This window comes from Musca domestica, unplaced genomic scaffold, assembly GCF_030504385.1.
Source record: "Musca domestica strain aabys unplaced genomic scaffold, Musca_domestica.polishedcontigs.V.1.1 15, whole genome shotgun sequence".
Taxonomy (NCBI): Eukaryota; Metazoa; Arthropoda; class Insecta; order Diptera; family Muscidae; genus Musca; species Musca domestica.
Window position 1 is genome coordinate 3,750,282 of NW_026712207.1, and position 17,539 is coordinate 3,767,820.

The following is a 17,539-nucleotide window of genomic DNA, read 5'->3' on the forward strand; positions in this document are numbered from 1 at the left end:
ACGGCTGTTGTTTGCCACTCCTAAACACTTTAAATACAGCAATTATGGCAGCTCTTCAAACTAACGACAAGTACTCCAACAACTGTTATTATTATCAATTAAATGGGCGAAAATAACAAAAAAAATTGTGGCCACATTGCATTTGGAGTGGGAGTTGAGGAGACTACTCGACAATCGGCTAAATGCCACCACAACATGATGTTGCAACATCGGTTTGCCGTTGAAGGGTTAACAACTGATTGCCATCGTCAACGTTGTCGTCGTCATTATTATTTTGTTTCCAATAAACAGGCCCGGGAGATATGCCGGGCGCATAATAATCACCATGATAACCGCATCAAGGTGGGGGAGAAGGAGGAGGACGAGGAGAGGTAGCATTGAGGTTGTATGGCATGTTGCACGCTTTCATGCCATTAAATGTTGAGAGTAATTGTTGTTGTATGAGTGGCATGTTGTTTTTTTTTTTTTTTGCCAGTCATCTATGGATAGTTGCACTTATTAGAAACAACAACAACAACAACAATTATTAATTATTATTTTTATTGTTGTTTTGAGATTTTTATCACCTCAGACAAATAATCATAAATGACAAAATTATGTTTTGTGGCCTGCAAATACTTACTCCAACCCGGTGCCGGTACAATTAGACCCGTTATCATTTCTTCACTCATCACCGGCGGATCTGTGGGTGGTGGTGGACACACCAGCGATTCAATCATATCATCGGTAACACGCATAATACTGCCTAGATCTGGGGGTTCCGTGCGTGAGGATCTGTGGAAGGAAAGATTTTTGAGTTAAATTTTATGTTTCTTAGAGGAGGGGGGTGGGTGTGCGTCCTCTTACCTCATCATCATGCTTAGCGATTGCTCCTCCTGCAGCACACTCTCCAAATACATCATATCCAAATCGGATACAATAGCACCATTTATAACCATAATTTCATCACCTTTAATAATACCTGGAAGATAAGAAAAGAGAAAAAAAGGGTAAATATATAACATGGGAAAGATTTAATTAAGGCCTCTATTGAACTTCGGCCTAGGGTAAGGCTGAAATATGGGAAATCTAAAAATCAAATATAACCAGTAAAGAACCGATATAAATCGAAATCCATCCTCTTCGAACTGATATTACACTTTTTTTGGCACAATAAACATGAAATCGGATGAAGATATATATGGAAGCTATATTTAAATCTGAATCTGATTTTTTTTAAAATTTAGCTGAGGTGTTTCTGTGCTATATAGGTTAGTTGGCACCAAATTTCGTTGTTGTGGAGAGTATTTTTGGGTGTGCGGGAGTAAAATACAAAATCGGATGAAACATATATATGGGACCCATAGCTATATCTTAACCGATTTTCACCAAATTGGATCCACTTTTTTCCAGGCCAAAATTCGTTCGTATGTGCCAAAATCCATTCAATTCGACCTTATATTAACCATTTGGTGAAAAATAAACTCGAAATCAGATGAAGACATACAGGACGAGATAAAAAAACTGCAACCAACTTCAGACTGCTGTCATTTCTAAGTCACTCGTCCGACAGCTGTTAAAATTATTCCAGTGACAGCTCATTATATTGTTTACAAGCGTAAAAATGCATTTTGGTGAGAATTTTCGAGAAAAAAGTTATTCGTGATGGAATTCAAGCGTGATAGTGTGATTTTCTTATATTTGGCTGGAAAACCACAAGTGGTGGTTATCGTTAGAGCACTCCAGCATTTAAATGTGAATAAATCTTTTGTGTCTCGTACCATCGCTCGTTACCGTGATACTTGTATCGGAGCCCGACGTCGAGGAAGTGGACGGAAGAAAACAGCAACATCAGCAGAAATGTTTCGAAAAGTAACGAAGCGACTTGATCGAAACCCGCTTCGCAATGGCCGAAAAATGGCTCGTGAGCTGAACATATCGCAATATTCCATTCGGCAAATATTGAAAAACGAGCTCGGGGTAAAGCCACTGAAATTCCAAAAAGTGCAAGAACTTACACCGCAACAGAAAGAAAATAGACTAAAAAAAGAGCTAAACAGTTGCTTCGCTTGGGCGAAAGTGGCGAACTGCCGAATTTGCTTTTCTCCGTCTCCGATGGGAAATCATTCGTTGTCCAGCAGTTTGTAGACAAACAGAATGATCGTATTTACTTGCCAAAGAGGTTAGCTGAAAATGTGCACCCTCGGTTGGTCACCAGAACTCAAGCGCCGGCTATGGTGACAGTGGGGTGTGGGCCGCCATAACAGCCGATGGTCGCTTTCCACTCGACCGTGGCATCAGAATAAATGCCGAATATTATCGCGAAAATATTCTGGAGGGTGTATTAAAGCCTTGGGCACGCAAACATTTTGACGCAGAACTTGGACATTCCAACAGGACTTAGCAGCACCATCGCACTCAGCAGCACGCGCCACCCAAGAATGGTTACTAAATGAGGTTCCTCGCTTCATTTCCAGTGCACAATGGCCAACAAAATCACCGGATACCAATCCGTTGGACTATTGTCTCTAAAGTATTTTGGAAAGCAAGGTTGGCACTAAAAAATAACAAAGTGTCGATTACCTCAAGCAGGCGCTTCTTCGGGAATGGGCCAAAATACCGCAGAGCAACATTTGGTCAGCCTGTGATGGTTTCATTGGCTGTTTGAACGCCATAATTCGTGCCAAAGGTGACCAATTCGAACAAATCTAAAGTTATTTTTAAAAGTTGGTGGTATTTCCGATAATTATTGCTTTCATTCAAGAAAATTTAAAAAAATGTAAAAATTATGGCGTTTGACTTTGTTGCAGTTTTGTTTTATCTCACCCTGTATACAGTGTCCCCTGCAATGTTACTGATAACAATGCGTGGCTTTTCTTTTCACTGCACTATTCTCGAAAGAGGAATAAACAATACATGGATTATTTACTTTAAAAATGTTAACCCTCAACCGGGTCATTAAAGGATTTTCTTCGTCCTTTTGGTTAAAAACCCAATAGCAAGCCTAAATAATCTACAAAATTATTTTTTATAAAAATCTACTATATGTCCCACGATACATTTTGACATTTTAGGGTTAAAGCCGTACTTTATGGGAGTTTATGCCAAATTATCCGCCAAAACATAATTTTAGAAGGATGAGGTCAGAAACAAAAAATATTCCTCGTCAAATTTCTTTAGAAGTCACAAAAGAACAGAAATCTCTATTTCCATAGGAATGTCTTTCAATGTTTCAACAGCCTTTCCTAGCATATCCATTCATTATGCATGGATTTAGATTGAAGTATAGATGGCGTTCCTTTTCTTGTTACTTGCTTTTCATTAAATACCGGATTGTATATCAAAAAGCAAGGGATGGGTGCAATGCATTGCATATTCATTTACAGTTGCCAGATTCTTCTCAATCTTTTATTTGATTCTCCTAAAAGTAGCTACCATAGACGAAATAATAAGGGTTTTGGCAAGGAAAACTGAACTCGGAACCTCTTTGCGCTGTAGGGAACGCCATCTATGTAACAATTTGAATATATTCCAAATTCTTATTTTTTCATAACATATGGCATATTTTTAGTCGAACTATAAAAATCAATTTTCTTCGACTTAAAGTATGCAATGCCCAAGGCCCCTTAGGGCCGCTCGTTCGTTCCTCCCTGAAAATATTAAAAGGGTGGTGATAAAAATTGGGGTTTTGTCCTGGAAAATTGAATGCTGAATTGCAGTGCCCTGTAAAGAACTCCATCTATATGTAGATAAGATGCTCTGTTCTGTTAGATTTCCATAATCTCGAGGTATAAAAGACCGTGGAACCAGTACTCTTAGTCTGACTCTGTGACAGCCGAATAGCTTGAGAAAATGTTATATTCTTGCCGAATTTCAGGTGCATAAGGTCTTATCCTGCTACATTCCAGGAAAATTGGATTCTGTATCGTAGAGTCGATGGCACGCCATCTATATATCAATATTTAAATTCCTTGGCTTCCTTTTTCTGTTCTATAAAGCATACTTTTTAGGTGGACCAGGAAGAGACATTGTTAAAATTTTTTAAATTCAAATTATCATGGCATCAGTTTTTCTATTTCAAGCCATTGTGAAATCAGAATTGTGCTAGGAAATTGTAGACCCTTGTATCCGAAATCGCGTTTTAGAAGAGTACGAAACATACCGGAAAGGTCTAACAGCACAAGAAACGCCATCTACATATCAGTTTTAATATTTCTCATTAAATATTTTTTAGAATTGCATACTTATAGGCGGATCAAAAAAGGAACGACGTCTATATATACATTTTATTAATTCCTTTCTTGTGAAGGTATAATGCATACTTTCAGGAGCACTGAGAAAAGCGATTCTCTTGAGTAAGAGTTCCTTACATTCTAATTATAGGAAACCGTGTATCCTTCTGTCCGAAATTACGCCTTAGAAGAGTACGAAACATCTCGGAAAGGTTATAATTGTTTATTAGCGCCATCTGTACAGTGATTTTACAATTTCTCACAAATTACCAAAGACATAAAACTATAAAGACTGGACAAAATGCATATGGGCTTTAATTTTTCCATCAGGTAAAAGATGGCAGGCGACATAACAGAAATGCATTGGAAATTTTAGAAAAATATGTTATTCCGATATCGGCGAAAAATGGCGGAAATACGCGGAAAAGAATATCAGGTATGATAGACATGCTCTCAAAAATCTATTCCAGAGCATTTCCTTGTACATTGAATCGATAAAATCAACAACAACCCTTAAAAAGCGTCAGCTCTGTTAAATTAAAACATAATGTTATTTCACGATATCGTGACATAACATATTTTTTCACTACCAACGCCATCTATTGCAGAAAAGTAACAATATATTGTCCCATCTTATTATATGTCTTTGAAATTACTTTTTTTATACCCTCCACCATAGTATGGAGGGTATATTAAGTTTGTCATTCCGTTCAATGTCCGTCCGTTTATCCGTCTATAGAAATCACTCTAGCTTCCGAACGAAATAAAGTAAGTTGATAAAAATTTACCCAAATGTGCACTATGTCTGCATGACTTTTGGTATTGAAAATGGGCCATGTAGGTCCACGTCTTCGTATAACCCATATATAACGGTACCCCCCGATTTTCGGTATTTTGATGATTTTAGCGATATCATTCACCGGAATTGTTTCAAATTTGGTATTTGAAGTTCGTAATATATACTACAGCCTATGACAGAAAATTGTCTGTGCCGGTCCACGTCTTCGTATAGCCCCCATATAACAGTACCCCCTGATATTCGGTATTTTGATGATTTTAGCGACATTATTTACCGGAATTGCTTCAAATTTGGTATTTAAAGTTCGTAATGAATACTACAGCCTAAAACAGAAAATGGGCCATGTACGTCCACATCTTCGTAAAGCCCCCATGTAACGGTATCTCCCGATGTTCGGTATTTAGATGATTTTAGCGACATTATTCACCGGAATTGTTTCAAATTTGGTATTTGAAGTTCGTAATATATACTACAGCCTATGACAGAAAATTGTCTGTGCCGGTCCACGTCTTCGTATAGCCCCCATATAACAGTACCCCCTGATATTCGGTATTTTGATGATTTTAGCGACATTATTTACCGGAATTGCTTCAAATTTGGTATTTTAAGTTCGTAATGGATACTACAGCCTATGGCAGAAAATTGTCTGTACAGGTCCACGTCTTCGTATAGCCCCCATATCACGGTACCTCCCGATATTCGGTATTTTGATGACTTTAGCGGCATTATTTACCGGAACTATTTTATATTTAGTATTTGAAGTTCGTAATGAATACTAGAGCCTATGACAGAAAATTTTCTGTGCAGGTCCACGTCTTCGTATAGCCCCCATGTAACGGTATCTCCCGATATTCGGTATTTAGATGATTTTAGCGACATTATTCAACGATTTTCTTTAAGTCTCGCATTGGAATATTATAATGGCTTATGACAAAAGTTACCTTTGCAGGTCCACGTCGTCGTATAGACCTTAATATAACAGCTACATTCGGTTAATTTTAAGATTTTAACAGATTTTTTTAACAGATTATATTGTTTTTAAGATTGCCAAATTCGTTCCAAATGGTGGAGCATATTTAAAGTTCGGCCGGCCGAACTTACAGCTTTTTTACTTGTTCGAATTGCATACTTCTAGGCAGATTAAGACAAACTGCTCTATTTTGTTGAAGTTCGTTAAATTTGAATTATAAAAGGCCATGAGGTGGGTGCTTTTACTCCCAGGCTCTACGACAGTTGAATAGTTTCAAGAAATCGTAAATTCTCGAAAAAAACCTAATGCATACTTTAGGGCGTACCAAAGAAAACGTGATTTTCCTGTTGTATTATTATTCTCCACCAGACCTGCAGTATGCGAAGGATGTGGCATGACGTGCTCATTAAGATTTCTCCCATGCGTGTATCCTTCCGTACACAGTTAAATACAAAAATTTAATTTTTTTCTTAATAAACCTCCCTGCCCCGGCCATTTTTCTTCTTCGTGGAAGAATCGTTTATACCTGTCGCAACATTTAATAATCCTTAATTTCCAAAACTACGTGTTTAAATTTGTCCTGCATGAAAAATCCCATTTTCCCGAAGTAATGCAAAATTTTCACGTTCCAAATGACCACCACCAAGCCAAGCCAAATGCAGGAGAACGTCAAGCCAAGTCAAGCAACACCAAGTCAACCAGCCAGTCAGCCAACCAAGCAACGAACCATTCGACCGCACAAAAGATCTTGCCGTCAACTTTTAACAACTGCAGACATTAACATAATAACCTGTAAAGGAGAATTTGCATTTGTATGCATTTATGAAGCTGCCAACTGCTGCGACACCTTCATGTCGTTAACCCCTCCCACTTATGGCACGTGGAATAACTCCGCAGCAAGGTGTTATAATTTCAAGAAAATTAAACTGGGTGAAATATTAAAGACCTGATGATGTTACTGCTGGACGTGAGTCATTGAAGATGATGGCTTTCCAGAGAGTGGGTGGGTGGGTGGTGGAGGGAATTGAATCATTTGGTATCTCCATCTACCCACTCATGGCTGTCATCATCGTCCTCGTCGTCATTCCGATTATTGTGCATGGTCAGACACCATCTATGAATGGCAAATAATTGCAATCATTTTGCCAGGTTTATTTTGCATGTCACAACGAAATATTCCACCATGGATTTCTAAGGAGAGGGTGGAGCGAGGAGGAGGAGCAGTATTAGAAAATAACAAAAAATCGCACCAACTTAAACACACACACACATGCATTCATGCCCACATCCTGCCGGAGAAGTCTTTGGGTTTTATAACTGATTGGCATGCCAGGTGTATTTGCCGTTGCATTGAACCTGGCAGCAGGTTGGCAGAGGAGGAGCTGCTACTTGCTAGTCGTACATCATGCAAACTATCACACTTTGGGGATCTACTTTCATCCTGCAGTACTTGTTGTTGTTGTTGTGAGTTTTTTTTCTTTCTTTCTGTCCGGTCTTTGCTTCCTTGTATTGCAGGCACACATTGTGAAAATAGACACCAAATACTATGGCATATCCGTTTCCCTATTCTCTTCTATTCCGATAGACAAAAATAATCTTAAAAGCAAATATTTATTGTTCTGGCATTTATTTGTGTTTGCCACAAATGTTAATTTAGCCATGGCTGCATGTCAGAGGAGGTGGGGAAATGGAGTGTGAAAGGGAGGAGGCGGGGGGTAGATGTGCATTTCCTATAGCAAATTCATCTTTAAGTGTTTAAGGTATTTGCTGAGGTTACCAGGTAATTTGGGGGGAAAAGGAGTATTACAAGTTTGGGCGAGGACAACAAAGATCGGAAGCCTAGTTAAATCTAAGAAAGGAACGCGACATAAAAAATCGCCGATTTTTTTGGAGAATGTATTATTTGAGGTCCTTGGAAGGACCATACTATGGAAGACTTTTGAAAGCCATTAGAATAGAGGTTAGATGATTCAAAACTGCGGAAGGCTCCTATCCAGTTAAGACAGAGGGAAGGTCTATTCTTAAAAAACTTGAGAAAATACTGGCATTTATAAAAGGCTTGCGGGAGGTGATTTCTGATGAGAAGGCTTTTTGAAAGCATTTCTATCCACCTTAGACGTGTGGATGTTCTGTTGTCCTCTGAAGAAATATGGAAAAATTTCTACCCTGCAATAGCTTGGTAGTCATATGTTTTACTTTAAGCATTGTTAGAAATGATAACTATATACCCTCCGGTAAACAAAAAACTAAATATTTCTAAAAATTTGGAAAATGGAAAGTCGATTTCAAGAGACATGTGGAAAACTATTCATCTGCAGAGAATTTGCCAACGGCTTTATGTCCAAGAAGATATCTGAAATGTTTTCAATTCATAGGAAGATCTATCAGAGCTCTTCTGTCTTTAAAATACCTATGAGAAATCTTCTGTCTATTGAAGGGATTCCTCTATTTTTTTTATTTGCACGTAGAGGACTTGCCGAAGATCTTCCATCATCAGGAAATCCTACAGCAAGTCTATCTAAAGCCATTTTCTGCAGAGGAAATGTGGAGGGTTTTCTTCCCATCAACAGGAAGTCCTAGAGCAAGACTATCGAAAGCCATTTTCTACAGAGGACTTGTGGAGGGTTTTCTTCCCATCTAAAATGTTTCTCAGATGTTCATCAATCCATATGAAATCTGTATAAGGCCTTCGATCCACAGAAAATTTTATTGAAGTTTTTCGATCACAACAAAATTTTGGATGCTCTATGCCTAGAATTATTGTGAAAGGTCTTCCATTCTTAGAAGATTTTCAGTCCATTAAAGGCCTGGAACGTCCTCTATAATTTGAAGAGCTTTCTTTTATTCCTTTAGAGCTGTGGAAAATCCTTCATCTTTAGAAAACCTGTGGAAGGTTGTCTGCCTTGAAGATCTCTCAAACCTTAAAATGTCCACCTGGACCTGTGGATGTTCTTCTTTGGTTTGTCATTTGGCTTTCTATTCCAATTTTAGAAGAGCTGTGGAAGGTCTTCCATCTCTAGAAGACTCGTGGAAGGTTTTTTACTCAAAGGTCCTGTGGACCTGTCCTCTATTCTAAAGAAACCAGTTGAGTATACTCCACCTATTCATTTCCTTCAGTAGATGCTTTTTAGGTCCACATCAGTGGAAGGACTTCTATCATTGGAAGATCTATTAACGGTCCTCCATCCTTAAAGGACTTGTATAAGGTCTTCTGCCCCTAGAGGACTAATTGACCTGTAGGTCTTCCAGTTCTTGATCTAAAAGACTTGAAGACTTAGGACACCAGTGGACCTGCAAGGGCCTCTTTTCATTATTTTCCTGTAGAAGATCTTCCGCCTAGAATATTTGTAAATGGTTTTTAGTGTTTTCATTCTTAGGAAATCTGTGGAAGGGTTTCTTTACTTAAAACTGTAGAAGGTCCTTCCTTTTTTAAAAGTCTGAAGAAAAGGACCAATTGAAGGTCTTTTGTCCCTAATAGACTCATGGAGATACTTCTATCCCTAGAATAGTTCTAAGAGGTCTCAAATGTTTTGATTCTGCGGAGGACCAGTGGAAGAACTTCTGGTCAACTTCTTTCATTGCGGCAGATTATCTAGGGAACGGTAAAAAACGGCCTTAAGGGATGATCTACACTCTGAATACTTGCCAAGGTATTCCGTTCCTTGAAGACTTGTGTAAAAACTTTTTCCACAAAGGCCTATGGAAGGTCTTTTGTTCCTAGAAAACGTGAGTAACAACAACTACTGGAAGGACTTCTTTTTTACAGAGGACCAGTCATAATTTTTCTGTAGAAAATCTTTTAAATATCTGGAGAAAAAGACAGGTGGAAAGTCCTCTCTGCTAAAGGACTGCAATCCCCTGAAGATCTGAGATTGGCATAATTTTTACAGAGAAAGGTATTCTTTTCTTAGAAGACGCTAGACAAGTTTTTTTTCTACACAGGAGATACTGAAAGGTCCTTTGTACCTCTAAAACGTCTTCTATCCATGGAAGACTTAATAAAAATCTTCTGTAGATAGGAGACTCTGGTGTGTTCCTCTATAGAAATCTTATTCATGTCGAATATATTTGGCGGTCTTCTATTGGGAAAGGACATATATAGACCGTCTGCAGACAAAGGACCTTTTACAGGCCATCTGCAGACGAGAGGCGTTTTGAAGGTATTCGATTGACCTTTGATTGTTAACAGATGAAGTTATCTGGGTCTTCTATGGTCAGAGATTTTTTACGTGGATTCTACAGACAGGAGGTTTTTAGCAGTGAGAACGGCTTTTTCAGATCTTTTGGAGACAAGGGGATATTTAACAGGTCTTTCATAGACAGAGAACTTATTTAGGTCTTCTAAAGGCAGAAGACCTGCTATTGGCCAGGACAGGTTGTGAAGGTTCTTCTGCCTATGGAAAGAAGAACTTTCTTCTGCATATAAGAACTAGTCTTCGGCATAGAGGAGACTTTTTAAGAGTCTCTGTAGACAGACGTTTTTCATAAGTTTCTTACAGAAAGAAGACCTTTTTACAGGTCTTCTAAAGACTGAAGATATACTGATGTTGGCTTTTTAAGTCTTCTATAGGTAGAAATGTCTATACGGGTTTTCCATAGAAAGAAGAACTTTCACGGGTATTCTCTAGACAGAGGACCCTTTGCAGGTCTTTTAAAGTCAAAAGACTCTTTGTGGGTTTTCTATAGACCAGAAGCCTCTGAAAAATTCTCTAGAGGATGCTTTGTGAACATGTTTCATAAAAGGAAACCCGTTAAATGTCTTACATAGACAAGAGATATTTTGGTAGTCTTCTATAGACACAAGATCCTTTGAAAATCGTTTATGAAAAAGAGATTTTTTATTGGTCTTCTATAGAGAGAGTACCTATTTCAAGTATCCAAAAGACAGGAGATTTTTTACAACTGTTCTGTAGACTGGAGATATTTAAGAAGTCTTTTATAGGCCTCTTATAAATTGAAGAATAATTGAATAATTTGAAGGTTTTTCATTAATTGTGAAACTTTTCAGGTCCCCATATATATCATTTACCTCCACTCTGTTGTAGAAACACCTATTTGAAGATCTGTTATGGATGTTAGTCCTTTAAAAATCTGAATTCTTTTCAAAAGTCTTATACAACTAATAGAGCTCTCAAAACATCTTCTATCAAAAGAATACCTCTATAACACTTTCTCTTTTTCAATCGATAGTAAATTAATGCTGGCAACTCTAATTCCGTACAATTGTTATTGTTGTTATTGTTTAACACTAATCGAGAAACAATTCAAACCAATGGCCCAATATGTGGTATACCCCAAATAGGCAAGGGGGTGACAGAGAAAAATAAAATATCCGCTCGAGAAAAAAAAAACAAAAAGAAAAAGAAATGCAGGAAGGAAAAAACAAGAACTTCAATCGTTCTTGGTTGGCATGCAACAATTGACAAAGACAGAGCCAGAGAGAGAGGGAGGGAGGGGATAAACAGATAAAAGGTAACATCGGTTGTTGTTGTTGGTCTATCTTGTCTTATATTTCCATTGTAAGGCTTTAAATAATAATAATAGTAATAACAGCAACAACAACAGCAATAACCAGAACAGTAATAACAATAAATTGACAACAGCAACAATTGTTACACAACATTTGTGTTCCGGTAACTTCAGAGAGAGAGAGAGGGAGAGAGAGGAGAGGAAAAAAATGAAGTTGATCGATGACGACGATACGAAGTTAACCGTAATAAATGCTATGAAGAGAATAGAAGAAGTTTATGATATTCGAAGAGGAAAACAAAACATGAAATGATATAGAATGACAACAAATATAACAACAATAAATAGAAAAGGAAAAAAAAAACATAAAGAACCCATAGATAAAAGGCACACTTGTCGTTGGAGTATGTGTATTGGTCCTACAATGGCAGCTATCTGCATATGTTTAAGGACCACACACCAACAACCTCATTGCATTCATAGAGTGCTTGGGAGTTATGAATGAATTGAGCTGGGCGACGAATATTACGTTTTTGACATACTTTGGCGACGTGTGCATAGAAGGTATTGTGAAAGGTTTGATGTAGGTAGGGGGCACCCTACGCAGAAAAGAGGAATTCTGTACATAAAATATGTGGAGAGGTCTTTTGGAGTTAGAAAACCCATAAAAAGATTTTGTAGGGAAGGAGGTCCTATATAAAGTTATTGTTATTCTATAGCTAGAAGACCTAGCTAGGCAGAAGGAGTACCTACAGATAGGTATTCTATAGCTAGAAGACCATAAGACAGACTCTTTGTACAGAGAACAGCCTTAAGAGGACGTCTATAGACTTAAGCACCTCAAAAGGTGTTTTATTTATTGGAGAACTTCTTTTATGAATTGAAGGAGTACATATAGATAGGTATTCTATAGCTAGACGACCATAAGAGGGACTCTTTGTAAAGAGAATAGCCTTAAGAGGACGTCTATAGATTTAAGCACCTCAAAAGGTGTTTTATTTATTAGAGAACTTCTGTTATGAATTGAAGATATTCAGAAAGACTTCTAGGGATGAATTATCCTCAGGAGGACTTTTACGGATAGAAGACATAAGGAATTGAAGTCAAACCCTCAAGCTGCATTTAGTGGAAGAAGATCCTCAAGAGGTTCTAAATGTAGTTACGGCCATCGAGAGGCCATAGGAATATAAGAAGCTCCAGTTTCTTTTCCAAAACCTCTAGTTCTTCTATGGATAGAAGACCCTCAGTTGAAGTCCTTATCTAGGAATTCTACGAGAATCGATGACCGTCAAGAGGACTTACATATGGAGAAGACCAGACCATCGAAGGCATTTAATGGATAAAAGCCTCAACAAAACGTTTACGAAGAAAATACCCTCAGAAAATTAGGACGGTACCAAAGACCGAAATTTATAGAAAGAATTGGGAAGCTTGCGCTATATGCCGCTCTTCTAAAGAATTTTCCAAAGGAGATGGACCTTCTAGTTGTCTGCAATGTATATGTATGTGGATGGAAGACCGTTAAGAGGATTTACATGTAGAGAAGACGAGGCATACAATGGGCAAAATTTTCAACAAAACTGTTACGAACAAAAAACCATCAGAAGATTAGGGCGGTATCGAACCGAACCGAAGACCGAAATTTAAAAAGAATATGAAAAGCTTGCGCTATATTCGCTCTTCTTAAGAAGTTTCTGAAAGAGATAGACCTTCAAGTTGTCTGGAATGTATGTGGATTGAATATGGTCAAGAGAACTTATATGTAGAGAAGACCATCGAGGGTTCGTGTTTTTAGACCCAAACAAGGCATTTAATGGATAAGAACCTCAACAACGCTTGTACAAACTAAGTACCCTGAAAAGACGTTACAAAAGACCGAAGTTTAAAACAAGAATGTGGAAAACTAGTGCTAGATGTCGCTCTTCTGAAGAATTTTCGAAAGGAGATGAAACCTCAAGTTGTCTGGCATGCATAGAGAACTTCTTGAGGTCTTCCCTGGATAGAAGATGGTTCAGAGTTCTTCCATAAATATATTTGGAGAAACCTAGAAGGACATAGCAAGATACTGAAGTACAAAACCTCGCGTTTAATGTCGCTCTTGCAGTGTTCATATAGCAACTTCCAAAGGAGATTCCAGATATTAACAAGTAAAAAAGCTGAATACCCTCCACCATTTTGAACGAACAAAAAAAAAAACAGTTAAAAAGTCTGTTAAAATCTTAAAAATACCGAATGTAGCTTTTATATTAGGGTATATACGACGACACGGACCTGCATAGGTAACTTTTGTCATGAGCCATTACAATATTCAAATGCGAAACTAAAAAAAAATCGGTGAATAATGTAGCTAAAATTATCAAAATATATACGAAGACGTAGACCTGCACAGACAATTTTCTGTCTTAGACTGTAGTATTCATTACGAACTTCAAATACCAAAATTTGAAACAATTCCGGTGAATAATGTAGCTACAACCATCAAAATGCCGAATATCGGCAGGTACCGTTATATGGGGCTATACCAAAACGTGGACCTACATGGCCCATTTTCAATACCAAAAGTCCTGCAGACATAATATGCATTTGAGCAAAATTTTATCAATTTACTTCAATTCGTTCGGAAGCTAGAGCGATTTCCACAGACGGATAGACGGACGGATATCGCTAAATCGACATGGAATTTTATGCTGATTATGAATATATATACTTTGTGAGGTCTAAAATGTATATTTCGAGGTTTTACAAACGGAGTGACAAACTTAATATACCCTCCATACTATGGTGGAGGGTATAAAAACAGACCCTCAAATTCTTGGATAGTAAATCATCAAAGGGTCTAGAAAAGCATTGAAAGGTCGTCTATGGATGGAAGGCTATCAAAAAGTCGCACTGGATTGAATACCCTCTAGAGATCCCCAAAAGAATTCGGTAGATGGAAGACGTCTACGTCTTCTACGTCAGAAGATCGGAAACCCTAAAAAGGTATTCTAAAAAGATAACGACGAAGACAGAGGACTCTCAAGACGTCTTATTTGAAAAGAGGAGCCACAAGGAGACTCTTAAGTGGCTCCATATTAATAGTGACCCCATAGAGATCTTCTGCCACCAAAGATCCAAAGTCACCTCCAGACCTCAACCCTACACACTAACTGTGATCCAAATGCCAATTTTAATATTTAAAGCACTATCCTTTAACCTTTAGCAGGTTTCGTACTTTTTTAGTACGCATTTCTAAAACCCCTTCCAAATACCAAATTTCAGATTACAAGCACTATTAGAAATTCAAGCTCTATAAGTTCCATAAATACCATATTTAGTACCAATCTGTACGTTTTGTACTTTTTTAGTAAGTATTTCCAAAGCCACCTTAAAATCTGAACCCTAAACACATAAGGTGACACATACGCCAAATTTAAGATTTCAAGCACTATCCATTAACCCAACACCAAATTTAGTACCATTTAGTAGGTTTCGTACTTAGTACGTGTTTCCAAAATCGCCTTTAAATCCCAACCACACACACCAACAGTGATCACAATATCGAATTTCAGATTTCGAGCACTATCCGTTCGCTCAATACCAAATATAGTACAATTTAGTAGGTTTCGTACTTTTTTAGTACGTATTTCTAAAATCCCAACCCTACACACCAGAAGTGACCACAATGTCAAATTTTAGATTTCGAGCACTATCCGTTCACTCACTACCAAATTTGGTACTATTTAGTAGGTTTCGTACTTTTTTAGAACACATTTCTAAAACCTCCTCGAAACCCCAGACCTACACACCAACAGTGACCCCAATGCCAAATTTCAGATTTCAAGAACTATTCGGAATTCAACCTCTCTGCGTTTCCTAAATCTCGTATCCCGTTTCGCACTTAGTTCGTGTTTCAAAAATCGCCTTGAAATTCCAACCCCACACACCATCAGTGACCACAATGTCGAATTTCAGATTTCAGAGCACTATCCGCTGACTCAATACCAAATATAGTACAATTTAGTAGGTTTCGTACTTTTTAGTACGCATTTGTAAAACCACCTCCAAATCCCGACCCTACACACTCACAGTGGCCCCAATGCCAAATTTAAAATTTCAAGCACTATCCGTAATTCAAGCTCTCTCCATATTTACATGCACGTTTTGTACTTTTTAGTACCAAATTTGGTACGATTTGGTAAAGTTTTTACGCTTTACACATTTCCTGAGCCAATTCCTTACATTAACCTTGCTTCTAAAAATCAGTTCTCATAAATATTTTCTAGATCTTATCTGTATCCGGTCACATGAAACCAAATTGTAACTAATTTAGTGCTTTTTCGTACTTTTAGTAGGTTTATAATTCGAATTTTCAAAAATCCAGCCTTATCTCAACCCTACTCACCTACATTATTCCACATGTAAAATTCGAAGATTCTAGCTTTAGCCAACTTTGATGATCTTCTCTGTATATAAATACCGGATGTTATATTTTTGTAATTAATAGTCCCACCTTTGGTGTAAATTCCCAAATGACCAACTTTCTTGTAGTTCTCAAATAAAAACGTCAACAACAACAACTACAATCGAAACGTGAAACACACTTTTCCATTGCAGTGCATCGTAAATTTGTAACTTATCCTTCGTCCCAATGCATGGCAAAACAGATAAAAGGACAATGCATGTTCATGCAAAGCGTTCTTGTTTTTCTTTCATTTCATTCATTTGTTCAGAGGACTCATACACACAGAGAGACAGAGTTACACAGGGACAGAGTTACAGAGAGAGAGAGAGAGAGAGAGGACAAACAATGCAAAAGCACAAAAGTGTTGGGAAGTTTATGGATAAAATATACAAAAATACAATACAAAAATATGTACTCCGTGTGTGTGTGAGTGGCCGGACCAAATAAATCTACATATGTATGTATAAATGTATATGTGTGCGACACAAAAATGATTGTTTGTTTGGTTGCATTCTATATCTAGATCTGAGTCCTGCAATGTCTGTAACAACAAGGATTCCATTGCAATGCGTAATTATATTTCATCGATTTAAGGACAATGACTAGGACGAGGTCATTTTGCATGGGGCATTACCAAAGCTCCGATTTCGAAGGCAGCAGGAGTATACGATGGCGTATACGTATGCTCTCTGAAAACGCAATATCGCTCATACGCAGTGGAGTGACGGTGGTGGTGGTGCTGATGATGTTGTTGCTGCTCGTTTACACATTAAATATTATTAATCATACGCCCTGTAACAACCCCGTTGTAATCGCTTTTATACGGCATCAGCAAATATTCTTAATTTGTTGTTACCCAAGTGACCTACTAGCCCCATCCCCGGCCCCGCCCCGATTTTCGTAATTGAACTAAATTAAATGCAATTTGATTTCATTTAAAATTCAATAAATCGCAACAGCAATCAGGCCAAAATCTCTTGGTAATAATTTGGTAAACAGGCGATTTATTTAAATATTGAATTGATGCCAAAAAAAAGGTTTCAATTTTCGATTCATTGCTCTGTTGGGGATTAATGAAAATGTTAAGTTGTTAAAAAAAGTGTTCGTGGTAAGAATGGTGGATTATAAGACATAAATTATACTGTTGTGGATACCTTGTGACATTAAAGAGCGGTATACATAATTGATAATAATGAGAATGGGTTTGAAAGAAAAAGTCATTATTTTATTTGCGATTTTAAAGAGGTAGGCCAACATTTTTGGCGATTGGCCACGAAATGTTATTATATTTGAGATCTTAGTTGAAGGTGGGTGAATCTTTTTTTTTTTTGTAAGGAAATGTCTCCGTCTTACCTTTATAAGTTATTTTAGGGACATTGTTTTACTCGGAATAAGTTGTTCCAGAGATCTTTAAAATGCGGAATTTGTTGAGTGCTTGGGAAGTCGGCCATTGTCTGTGTATTTGGGTTAGAGAAGATTGGATTTGTGGAAATTGAAAATAATAGGATACAAAGGGTACTAAAATGTACCGAAATGTACTAGGATACAAAATTTACTAAAATGTACAGAAATGTAATAGGCCACGAATTTAGCGAGGTTTAAAGGAAAACAAGTAAAAAAAGCAGCTAAGGTCGACCAGGCCGAAC

At 37.6% G+C, this 17,539-nt stretch overlaps 1 protein-coding gene across 9 annotated transcripts in view; it reads right to left on the bottom strand.

The window, feature by feature from the left end:
* The window catches only part of LOC101894603 (protein still life, isoforms C/SIF type 2), a 287,508-nt gene that overhangs the window by 43,780 nt on the left and 226,189 nt on the right, over positions 1 to 17,539 (bottom strand). For all 9 annotated transcript variants that reach the window (XM_059119542.1, XM_059119545.1, XM_059119543.1 and 6 more), the window contains 2 exons: positions 847 to 961; positions 623 to 774 (listed from right to left, as the gene is read on the bottom strand). In XM_059119542.1, the coding sequence (XP_058975525.1) occupies positions 623 to 774; positions 847 to 961 (267 nt within the window). The remainder of the gene's footprint in view (positions 1 to 622; positions 775 to 846; positions 962 to 17,539) is intronic.